The sequence below is a fragment of the Neophocaena asiaeorientalis genome, unplaced genomic scaffold, assembly GCF_003031525.2.
Source record: "Neophocaena asiaeorientalis asiaeorientalis breed wild unplaced genomic scaffold, Neophocaena_asiaeorientalis_V1.1 scaffold327, whole genome shotgun sequence".
Taxonomy (NCBI): domain Eukaryota; kingdom Metazoa; phylum Chordata; class Mammalia; order Artiodactyla; family Phocoenidae; genus Neophocaena; species Neophocaena asiaeorientalis.
In genome coordinates this window covers 8931226-8943851 of record NW_020174560.1, presented here as the reverse complement: position 1 = coordinate 8943851, position 12626 = coordinate 8931226, and the positions used below count along the sequence as shown (strand labels likewise).

The following is a 12626-nucleotide window of genomic DNA, read 5'->3' as shown; positions in this document are numbered from 1 at the left end:
GAGCCCCAGGGAAAACCAGAATCATTTAGCTGTCTGACAGGAAATGGAGCCGAGCAAGCCCGTTTTTCTATGAGACCAGAAAGAAGCCTGACTTTTTTCTAATTCTGATGGATATGAAGTGATGAGAAGGCAAGCTTTAAAAGGAAGGGCAAAAGGGTTTGCCTTCTGCCAGTAGATGATCATTGTATCTTGTCGCTCAGTTCTTTGCTTTCAGAAAACAGTTTTTTCAAATAATACTCAAAACAGTCTAACTTTGGCCTTTAAAAGGGAAAAAAAATTTTTTTATTTAAAAAGGTAATGGTCTAGCATGTCCCAGTTCCAGGTTTTTCCACCCTTCCTATCAGAAGAGTTTGCTTTGGTGGGAATGGGTGTGATTGTTTATAAGTTCAGAGGTAAGCAGTAAAAAGGGTGGGACTCCTAAACTGAAATTCACTCTGGGGGGAGGTGTCACAGTGCTGGCACTGGAGGTTGTGCTGGGACTTTAAGGGTGTGAGTGCAGGCTGACTGCAGTTCAGATGGCTTTAGTGGTGGCTAAGGGTGGGCTTCAAAAAGAAGCTTCATGAAAGACTGCCTCTGTCCACAGAGGCAGTCTTTCATGAAAATTGTGACCTTTCCACTTTTTTTCCAAATGCCTTTGACGGAGAGGGGGAATTCTTTTTTAAAGCAATACTTGAGAGTCTAGCTTAAGTTGCAGAAGAATTACAGAATTTGATTCCAGTAGTTCTAACCCTACTGTGCTTTAGGGTTCTTCCAGTGTACAGCCTTGGAGACTATCATTCTGATATACTCCTTCCTCTTCTAAACTAATGTCTGTGTATATATACCACTTTACAGTGTTAGTCTTCTCATTGCTGTTCTGGAGATTTAATCTGCCTGCATTCTAATTCATGGTGTTAACTCTGTGGGAGGCTTCTGAGATTGAGATTAAGCAGAACTGCATGACCAAATGGGAACTCCAGGAGGAGTCATAGTTACATCAGTTTCAGTATCTTTTGGTTTCTCTTCGCCTTTCAAAACAGGGCCCACCAAGAGAGCTTGTCTCTTAGGTTCTCATTGCCATTCTTTTTTTTTTTTTTAATATTTATTATTATATATATATGTTTGGCCGCGCCGTGTCTTAATTGAGGCATGCAGGATCTTCATTGCGGCATGCAGGCTCGGGCTTCTTAGTTGTGGCATGCGGACTTCTTAGTTGTGGCATGCATGTGGGATCTAGTTCCCTGGCCAGGGATCAAACCCGGCCCCCCTGTATTGGGAGCGCAGAGTCTTACCCACTGGACCAGCAGGGAAAGCCCCCTCATTGCCATTCTAAAACCCAGTAATTATGTGTACCACTAGAAGATTTAAGTTTAAGAGATCATCTATCTGAGGGTCTGTTCAGAGCTTTCCTTTCCATTCTGAGAGCCACTTTAACATGGAAATTTCAGATGCTGAAGTGCATGTTGTTGCCCAAGGGGAAATTAGCTTAGGGACATGGAGCTACTGCTTTTATCAGGAAGAGAGGAACCTGTCAAGTTTTCCCTGTAAGAGGCTCCACCGTCCACATGCTCTTAACAATGAAAATCAACAAGTGTGGCTTTTATCTATAATGACAGCAGATTGGCAGTGTTTGAGGGCTGCTCAGCTGCCATGCAATCCATCTGATCTATTGGGTGAACTAAAAAAGAAAATAGAGGCTTCTTGTTTGAATCTTAGCCCTGGAAGTAAACTAAAGATGGCTGTTCAAGTTAAAATGTAATTAGCATCGGAAGGAAAGTAAATTGACATTTTCTATGGTGGGTTGCATGACTATTTCTGCTATGTTTTTAACTGTATTCAGACATTGTCAGATATTATAGATAGCCCTGATTTGTCAGGACGTCTCTGAGAAGTCTCAGATAATGTATCGGTCAATAGGGTTCGAAATGGAAGACCATATTTAAACTAAAGATGGTAGATATTTTTTGGCATTGACTAGGAATGCAGAACTACAGGTAGATTTAACTCCAGCAGCTAGCAGAGAGCCTCTTCTGCTTGAGTCTCAGATGACATATCACACAGTTGGAGTCAGTGTCATTATAAACCTGTCACTCAGAGCCATTCCCCTAGGCTCTGTTGACTAGGTGGTGTGGTGCTTTAACACACATCTGAATCATCATTCCTCAGACAACTGGCGATGGTTGGCGTCACTGCCTGGTCCTGGCTTGGACCAGCCTGCAAATAATCTTTCTAAAAGCTAAATGGAGAGGAGGAAAAAAAAATTCCTCAGACACTTGGAAAGGTCACAAGTGACGTCATGGAAGAGTAGATGATATACTGTCAAAGGTGAGCTGTATACCACTTGGCTTGAATTTTCTTGTGGCAGTGCCTCCTGTGGTGATCTGTGGGGAGAGGCTGCATTTGCCGGAGTTCACACTGAGTTCATCTCGTACCTTTTTATAGTACTTTTGAGCACACTGAAACAAGGTTAGAATATTAATTCAGTCTGCTCCTCTCCAGCTGTGCCACCATAAAGAGGCTGCAGCTCCTGCAGCAGGCTTCCTATACTATGGAAAGAAACTAATTGCTGGTTACAGGCTGAAGCTGACAGGCTGCTCTTTCCCCAGCAGCCACTGAAAGTAACTCTTAAAAATCATTATTATTATTAAGCATTTATAGCCCGCTTTTGTGTTTTCCAAGTGCCTCATAATCATTTCTATTTGCTCTTCTTATTGATGTCCCTGAGAGGCAAGTGAATATTGTTCTGTCCGCATGTCACACGTGACAGACCAGAGGAACAGAGGATTAGGTAATCAGCTCCTTGGTACCATCTGTGATCTGCTTTAGGCATCCTCAGAGCAGAAACTGAGGTGTGCACTCTGTTCCTGAGCTCACTGAGCCCATTTCCTCACTGCTTCCTTTTTAATTTGGTGTATGAGTATTATGGTGGTTATACTTTTTTGACTGCAATTTACAGTAAGAGATACATTTTACATAGTGTATACACACAATACATAAAACTGAAAGTTTCAGGAAACATTACTTACTCTTCGTGAGACACACTATGACATTTTCTATTCTATTTTTTATGCCAGTTTCATCCCACTAAATTAATTTTAAGTAACACCAGTTTTAGGGGGCTTTCCTGGTGGCTCAGTGGTTGAGAGTCCGCCTGCTGATGCAGGGGACACGGGTTTGTGCCCCGGTCTGGGAAGATCCCACATACCGCCGAGCAGCTGGGCCCGTGAGCCATGGCCGCCGAGCCTGCGCGTCCGGAGCCTGTGCTCCACAACGGGAGAGGCCACAACAGTGAGAGGCCCGCGTACTGCAAAAAAAAAACCCCCAAAACACCAGTTTTAAAACCAGCATGTTAGGAGGTACGTGAGGCTGAAGAATACACACGGTGTGTTCGCCTGGAGCATCAGTTTTATTTAAAGGAAAATGGAGAAACACATTTTCATATTAGAACACATGGATTCATTATGGAATAGCATGGAACTTCAAGGAAATTTTGTTCTTATGATGGGCTACTTCATATTATGCGCCTAATCCTGATCCTTACCCCTACCTCCACCCCACTATATATGTCTATTCTTTCCTCCTCTGTTAAGGGAAGTACACTGGAAAAAACTTGAGAAGTCCTGTCCTTTTGGAAACTTTAGACCAAGTTCATATCTTGTCTAAACCCAAATGGCTGTCAGGAACTTTGAGTAGTGTATTTTACAGTCGTTATTCTTATTGAGCCCTTACTCTGTGCCAGTCACTGTTTTAGAAACTGAGAATACAGTAGTGAACAAGAGACAAAAATCCCTTCCCTTGTGAAACTCACATTTTACTCGAGGTGGATTATGTGGCACAGGGACAGGCAGTGCACCAACAAATAAGTAAAATAATATGTCAGATAAGAGCGATGGAGAGAAACAAAGCAGAGGTTGGGATAGGGAGTCCTAGAGTTGGAGGTTGGGTGGTATAATTTTATAAATATGTTGGTCATGGAAGACCTACGTGAGAAGATAATATTTGATTTAAAGCAAAGACCTAAAGGAGGCCAGAATGAGCCTTGCACATTTCTGGTGGAAGAGAATTTCAAGCAGAAGAAACAACAAAGGCAAAAAACTATGAGATAGGAGTATGCCTGGTATGTGCAGGGCACAACAGCAGGCTCCTGTGGCTGACGGGAGAGTCATAGCATATGACAACAGAGAAGTAAGAGACATCCAACTATAGGCAGTTGTAAGTTTGGGAAGTCATTGGAAGTTTGAGCAGGGAAGTATTTATGAATTGATCTACATTTTAAGATCACTGCCTTGTTGACAGTAGACTGGGAAGCTAGGTGGGGAGGGTGGGGAGAGACAAGTGCAGAACCAGGGACACCATAAAAAGCTTGGCAGTGTTTCATATACTGAGTTTGGAAAGTCAGCAATAGGGTCCATTTAGGGATGAGATGGGGAGATCAAGAATTTGGTTTTGGACATGTTCATTTTCAGATATCTGTTAGTTATCCAAGTAGAGATACCAAGTAGGCAGTTGGATATATATGTGATAATTGATTTGCCATAGGCAAGCTAGACGTTGATGTTAAAGCTCTTGGAAAATACTTCTCCACCTTGTCTGGATTATGTCTTTCTGTTCTGTACCTGTTGGGATGGTGAATTTCAAAATAAGAAAACAAAGAACTCTCCTCTCTCCCATTGAAGCAGTCAATATCATACTCTAAGGTTTACTCAGTTCTGTTTAAGAGAGCTGCCATCTGGGAAATTCCCTGGTGGCGCGGTGGTTAAGAATTCTCCTGCCAATGCAGGGGACGTGGGTTCGAGCCCTGGTCCGGGAAGGTCCCACATGCTGCGGAGCAGCTAAGCCTGTGCACCACAACTACCGAGCCTGTGCTCTAGAGCCCGCCATCCACAGCTACTGAGCCCACGTGCCACAACTACTGAAGCCTGTGCACCTAGAGTCCATGCCCTGCAACGAGAGAAGCCACTGTAGTGAGAAGCCTGCGCACCGCAATGAAGAGTAGCCCCGGCTTGCCACAACTGGAGAAAGCCTGCACGCAGCAAGGAAGACCCAACGCAGCCCAAAATAAATAAATAAAAATTTAAAAAGAGAGAGAGCTGCCGTCTGGATTGGAATTGGACTGGCTTCATACTGTGTTTTCCTTGAATCTTTTTTGCCGAGACTCCCGAAGAGTTATTGGCATATCCTTGGAGAATCTAATATTCTTTGGGTTGTGATCTACTGCCTATGTTATTCTTCCTCAACATCTAAATATTATTTTAGCCCAGTGAATTTGAAACCAAAAGAGCCCACGTATCATTCTATCCCCCCCATCCTTGCCTCATCAAGTATCTGTGTGCCTAATGAGCCATGTTACTGGTGAAATTATGGGGGTTTTAAAATAAATTTATTTATTTATTTATGGCTGCGTTGGGTCTTTGTTGCTGCAGCACAGGCTTTCTGTAATTGCATCGAGTGGGAGCTACACTTCGTTGCGGTGCGCAGGCTTATTCCGGTGGCTTTTCTTGTTGCGGGGCACGGGCTCTAGGTACATGGGCTTCAGTAGTTGTGGCACATGGGCTCAGTAGTTGTGGCACACGGGCTTCAGTAGTTGTGGCTCACAGGCTCTAGAGCGCAGGCTCAGTAGTTGTGGCGCATGGGCTTAGTTGCTCCATGGCATGTGGGATCTTCCCGGACCAGGGCTTGAACCCGTGTCCCCTGCATTGGCAGGCGGATTCTTAACCACTGTGCCACCAAGGAAGTCCCTGAAATTATGTTCTGCATATGAACGATGTACAGGTTAAAAAGGAAAAAAAAAAAAGGTTGAGAAACCAGTGTTTCATTTCATTTGCTCAACTTCTTCCCCTTAAATTTCATGCAGCAAATACTTATTGAGTCACTAGAATGCGAATGAAGATGAGAGCCCCTGCACTGAGAGAGAGATCATTGTGTTGTGGGTGAGGCAGAGATAAACAATTATTTATTCTCTATAGAGGTGCATGGATTGGGTGCTACGGAGAGGAACTAGAGCCTTCCTGAGAAACCCTTGTCAAGCTTGAACTGCATCTTCAGATTAAATAGATATTTTCCAGACAGATAAAGTTTTAGGAGAAGAACATATTAAGCAGAAAGAACAACATCTGACAAGAAACAGCATGTCAGTTTCAGTGTTTGGGGAGCAAGAAGTAATTCTGATGTGCTTGAAGTTAAGGAAATAGGCTGGAGAGGTAGGCAGGGCCCAGATCCAAGGGAACCATATACATTTGAAATAAATGTGGTCCTAAAAAAATAGCCAAGAGTAAAAGTTTGAGAGCTGCAAGATGCAGATTTTGAAAATCTAATGTAAACGAGATGAAACGCTTCCTCACTGAGCTCTTGTTAGCATAGTTGTATACTGCATTTGAGCATGTGTAAGATGTCAGATAAGCCTAATGTGGTTATCCTTAATTATGAAAAATTCTGAGTAAAAAGGTAAAGCAGAAAATGGTGAAAGAAGAGGGAACTTTTCTTTGAGAAACATTTGTTAATAGTACTTAATTGTAAGTCAGGCACCATTATAAGTGCTTTGCAAACATTTACTCGTTAGCCTCATAACAACCCCGTGCATTTGGTCCTGTTTGTTATCTCCATCCTTCAGACCGGAGACTGAGCTGAGTACTACTGCCTAAAGTCACACAGCTAGTAGGTAACAGAGTCAGCATTTGAAATCAGGTGGTCTGGTCTGGTTCCCAAGTCCGTGTTCAGAGCCACTGTGTCTGCTGCCTCTGATTTGGGTGTCCCAGCTTCTCAGAGAATTATTCTAGAGCAGAAGTCCAGGGATAGTCTTCAGGGTGTCCTGAAGCCCCTGAAGTTTTTGTGGAAACATTGCATGTACGGTTTTCAGAAAGAAGGTCCCTGACTTTCATCTGTTTGTCAAAAGGGTACTTGAGGCAGAATGGTTTTAGCACTGCTGACCTAAAAGAGATTTTCATGTCTTTTCCATTGTTAAAGGGCTTCGGTTGGAATAAGGATTCCCTCAGATGAACAATCTATTTATAAGCCCACACAGACTTCTTAGGTAACATTGTTCTAAATTAATTACTTGTCTGGTTGATCTTCCTAGGAACTTTTTCCAAAAATACATGTTCCAGGTCCCAGATTTAGGGATTGCTGTTTTTTTAATACAGGATGGAGTCCCGGATTCTGTTTTGAGAAATCTCTCCAGATGATTCTAATATAAGTCTTTGGTTGAGAACCACTAATATTACCTCTTGGAGGACATATGACCCACGTTAGCCCACTTGAACCACTTCCAGTTTTCACTTCTAAATGACCTTTACAGAGCCTGGCACTCCCTCAAGGTCTTCTTGGTGCCCTTATTTGAAATAAGAGTTCCCGTTCTCTCATTGCTGAGTACCAGATGAATTAGAAAATACCTCCTTCCCAGAAGCCCACAGCTGGTATAGATCTTTTGAAGTAGTGCTCTAGTACATCTTAAAGAATGTCTAAGGTCCCTCTTCCCTGAGGTTAGTTACTCTGCTTGTATTCACCAGACTCAAGCTTTTTGAGACTCCTGCTGTCTCAGCATTTTGGGCATCTGATTATGTGATATAGGTCAGAAACTCCTGGGTGTGGGTCATTGAAAGGTTAAATGTACAAGTTACAAGGAAAGTAATTTGATGAATTCTTATAGGAAAGAGGGCAGAAAGATATCAAGTAGACATACCCAAACCAAATTATGGAGGATGAAGTAAAGGTACTATTTAAGGTGGGGAAGGGACTTCCCTGGTGGCTTAGTGGTTAAGAATCCGCCTGCCAATGCCAGGGACACGGGTTCGAGCCCTGGTCTGGGAAGATCCCACATGCCACGGAGCATCTAAGCCCGTGCACCACAACTCCTGAGCCTGCGCTCTAGAGCCCACGTGCCTAGAGCCCATGCTCCGCAACAAAGAGAAGCCAACGCAATGAGAAGCCCACCCACCACGACGAAGAGTAGCCCCTCTCGCCACAACTAGAGAAAGCCCGTGCTGCGCAGCAACGAAGACCCAATGCAGACAAAAGAAAAAAAGGTGGGGAAGATGAGTTGATAACAAATGTAAAAGAACTGGAAGTACTTCGGAAAGAGGATATTTCAATCTCAATATGCTGTTGGAGTTATAGGCATTTGCCCCAAGAAGGGGCGGGGAGAGAATAGTGGTGCTAGATAAGCACTTTTTACCTTTATTTTCTTAGAGAGAAATAGACTTGGTTACTGATTATAAAACTCACCCAGAGAAATGGTTTTCTGCAGTGCCAAGAGCATAGATAGGAAAGTCACCAGTGACAGGAACCAGTGGGAAGTGGTAGTTTCGAGCAGTTCTTCTCCTACTCTCCCCTCTTACAGTATATGGCTCTTATAATCTGCCACGGTGGAGTCTGCCTGTTTCTGAATAGAGACACCAATCAGTGTTGCCCCTGAACACAGGTACTTATTATAGCTTTTTAAAAAATATGAACAGCATGCCCTGGATTGAATGGGCCATGGTAGAATCACAGCCTGCCCAAATCCAGAAGTTTGTATTGTGAGAAGAAAACTCATTTCTTCATTTGTTCAAAGGCTTTTCCTTCCGAGAGTCATCAGATTTACGAGTGTTTGACCCAGCAAGCTTTTCCAGCCATATGACTTAGGAAAGTTAAGATTTTATAAAAGAAAGAGCTTTAAAACTGATACCTGAAAAAAGATAAGGGGCAGTATGCCACCAGTTATTGTGGAGAGAAAAAAAACAAGGTTTAGAGTCAATTTTGCATTTGAATCCTGGTTCTTCTGTGTACTGACAGTATGATACTGGATGTTACTTAATCTTTCTGAACCTCAGTTCCTCATCTGTAAAATGAGAGGGTAGTAACAGTACTTTGTTTGGGATAGTTATAATGAGGATTAGAAATATTCTCATTAATAGGTACTTAGTAAGTGGTAGCAGAAACTACTATTAAAACAACTGACTGGATATCGCAGGTATAGAATTTGTGCCTTGAATTCATTCCTCCTGGGGCCCCTCCTGGAGCAAGGCAGAGTTGCAGGCTGTCCACGGTGCTCTTGACAGTGGAGTGAATAAGGACATGCTTTGCAGTGTATGGGCTGGTATGTCTTGATTTGGGGTTTCCTGCCCTGTCTAAAAGAGGAAGGAGGGACTTCCCTGGCCGTACAGTGGTTAAGGCTCTCCGCTTCCAATGCAAGGGGCGCAGGTTTATTCCCTGGTCGGAGAACTAAAATCCCACATGCCGTGCAGTGAGGCTAAATAAATAAATAACAGGTTTTTGGGACTTCCCTGGTGGTCCAGTGGCTAAGGCTCCGTGCTCCCAATGCAGGGGGCCCAGCTGATCCCTGGTCAGGGAACTAGATCCCATGTGCCGCAACTAACTAAGACCCAGCGCAACCAAATAAATAAATAAATATTTAAAAATAAATAAATAGGAAGGAAATTGGGTGATTTATTTCTAGACACATAACTGTTCTTTCCCTCCTACCTGGCTTCTTATGATGTCCTAATTTTCCCTTGCTACTTTACTGGCAGGTGGCTGTGAAAAACAATATTGATGTCTTCTACTTCAGCTGCCTCATCCCACTCAACGTGCTTTTTGTAGAAGATGGCAAAATGGGTAAGTATGTCCTCCTGTCCTGCCAAATATACCTTTGCTCTTTCTCTGAATGTGTCAGCCAGAGCATAGCCCCGGAAGGACAAGCTATTTTGAGGTCTAAAAAAATGGAGGAAGGCTATTCTAAAGCTCTAATAATTGCTAATTATATATTCTCCTGAGTCACAGTTGATCTTGCTTTGCTGTTGGTCTCCAAGTCACAATGCCTATTGTCCGAATAAGCCAGTCACCACAGCATACAGAGTAAGTGGCTTGGTGACAAGTAGATGTGGATTTGAATCTCAGCTTGGCTATTTACTAGCTATGTGACTGTAGCAAGGTGCTTAATTTTTTTGAGTTTCAGTTTCCAAGTTTACAAAGCAGAAATCGTTTTTATAATGACTTGAGATAATACATGGAAATTCAGCATTTAGCCCTGTCCTGAGTTCTTACTGTCTCAAGATAAGAATTCAATAATTTGTGATAAATTTATTGGTATTCCCCATGTGGTTGTTGATATTTCTCTCTTCCCTTACTTAGGAAACCACCATCTAATAAAACTAGCTTGTATTGATACATATGAAGTTGTATTGGCACTTAACATTGGTTTCATTCTTACAGTAGCTCTTTGGGTAGGGTAGGCAGATGTAATAATATATGATGAAATTAAGGATCAGAAAGATCACAAGACTTACCAAAGTCACCCAAATAGGAAAACAGTGGAGGCAAAACTAAACCCTAGATGTTGACTTTTTTCCAGTGTATCTTAGTGCTACTCATGAGGGATTAATTGACCTGGAGTGTAGCACCTCTGCATAGCTAGGAGTTGACTCCAGTCCCAAGCTACTGCTGGCTGTATTGCTAGAACCAGCACTCCAAAGGAGAAATGGTACTAGGGCTTAGATGTCAGGATACTGACAGACTGTGCACATCCTTCCTTCCCTCTGCTTCCCCGTACAGAGCGCCAGGTCTTCCTTGCAACATGGAAGGACATTCCCAATGAAAATGAACTTCAGTTTCAGATTAAGGAATGTCATTTAAATGCTGGTGAGTGATGAGTCTAAATTTCATTTTCATCTTAGTGTATTAAATTAGATATTTGAAAATGTTGTCTTTTCTTTACCTACCTTTTCACACCTACCTTATTTCTAGTGAGTATATGGTATTACTTTGCAAACTTCTCTTTAAAAACTTGGGATGTTTTGATGTAGGTACTAGATTACTTACAAACTAACAGATTTAAGAAGAGAACTAGAATGGATCCCCCCACCCAATTCTCTAGTAGTTGAACATGTATGAGTCATGTTACTTGAACATTCTAAGCATTAGGTAATTGAAGTGGCACTTGAAGACATGCACTCTCCCAAAATTAAAAGGACTGTTTGTCATTTTACATCAGCCTTCAGTAGTGACTCTTTCTGAGATCCTTATTTGGAATCCTGTGTTTACTATTAAATAAGACTACATCATAGTTGATTAAAGCCTAGTTGGTAGCCTTTTTCTTTCTTGCCTTGTGTCAGCTTTCATATGGTTATACTGACCTCTTTAATCACCATGAAAAAGCTCCAGCCCCCTTAGTAGTTAGGTTTATTACTGTACTAGAACATCAAACTGGGGGGCCCAGGAGGAGAAACAATAGCAGCTGACAGTGCCTAGGGCTTTGTTTCACTGAAGCATCCTCAGGAGTGGAAGGAGCCTTCAGCTGTTCAGGGTCTTGCCTTTGTTCCAGTCTCTCTTTGAAGTTAGTATAAGGCCTTATGAAATGAAAGGCGTTTTAATGAAAGTGAGCCTTGGTGCTGTTGGGTGCCGCCTCTTTTCCTGTTTTCTCCATTCACCCGTCCTTTCCTCCTTCTGGCTGCCGCCCTCCCACTGTAGCTGGAGCATTGAGTGGGGGAAAGAGGCAGTATAGCAGTACAGAAAGAAAAAGAAAAAAAAAAAAAACTCAGTCTTCTCAGTTCAACTTGTTCTTTAAAAAGTTTTTTTGCGGGGAGTGGGAGTGCTCTATGATGCATTCATCCTCTGTGTTCAGACAAGTCTTTTCTTATAGGGCTTTTCCTGAGCCCTTGGAGAAGTGTTTGAGGAGATAGTTTTCTGTAATGTCCACTGTCGCTACTAGTTTGTCGATTCTCTTCAGGAATACCACATATCTGCCTTCTTTTGAACATACTCTTGGTCTGGGTTTTTCAGCCTGACTGGTTATGTAGTTATTAAACAAAACCAGATTTTTGCTGAGTTTTCACAAAAAAGTCATACTTAAATTGAGCTGCTTTTTATGCCGTATTCTAGGTAGGTGACGGTGTTATCTCTCTGCTAGGCTCACTGGTTAGTTACCACAAGCCTCATTTGATGAGTTGGGAGGTTGGGCAGCCTTCCATTGTGTAAGCTGTTTTTCAGGAAGCTCCAGGTGCAGACTCTGCAGTGGTTCGTGGCGAGAGTTATAGTCACCCTTGTGTAGTCAGTCCCAGGGCATTTCATTTATTATGCTCCTGAGAACACTTGTCCCTCAGAAAAGGGTTCTGTGGTCAAAAAAGTTGGAAAATACAGTGTATGCTGCGCCTCTCTTGGGTGTTGCCATTGCCACATGAGCACACTAGAAGCTGAGGCTTCCTGCGTCGAGGAAACCAGCTTACCTCAACAGGAACTGAACTTTTTCGCTGTGGAATTTAAAGTCACAAAATGCTTATTATTAACGTCTTATGGAACACCAGTGTTCCTTGAACATGCACGATCTGGGAAACTCTGGCCTATAGAGAGCAGAGAAAGGCCAGGGTAATTGGAAAGCAGATTTGGTTTCAGAGGTCTGGTGTGAAAGGGACATGCTTTTTCAAAAAAGAAAATGGAAGTTTGGATGATTGAGGGCTTTACTGTGGCCTGTCAGAGTTATAGAAAAGATCCCCCTGCCTCCAGATTGGGATTCTGAACCCTTATTGAACCTTGGTGTACATTTGTGATCTTGCCCAAAGAAGGGGTGTCTGGTCTTGCTCCCAAAGGGTCTTTGGCTTCTGATGTAAACTGGAACAGTTTCCCAAAGCAAATTCAGTTTTGATCAGTTCTGCCATGGCCTCATGCCGGTTCCTCCC

At 42.8% G+C, this 12626-nt stretch overlaps 1 protein-coding gene across 1 annotated transcript in view; it reads left to right on the top strand.

Moving 5' to 3' along the window:
- Positions 1-12626, top strand: part of AP2B1 (adaptor related protein complex 2 subunit beta 1) — a 93096-nt gene that overhangs the window by 69367 nt on the left and 11103 nt on the right. The window contains 2 exon segments of the mRNA XM_024757552.1: positions 9486-9570; positions 10507-10593. Of these exon segments, the coding sequence (XP_024613320.1) occupies positions 9486-9570; positions 10507-10593 (172 nt within the window).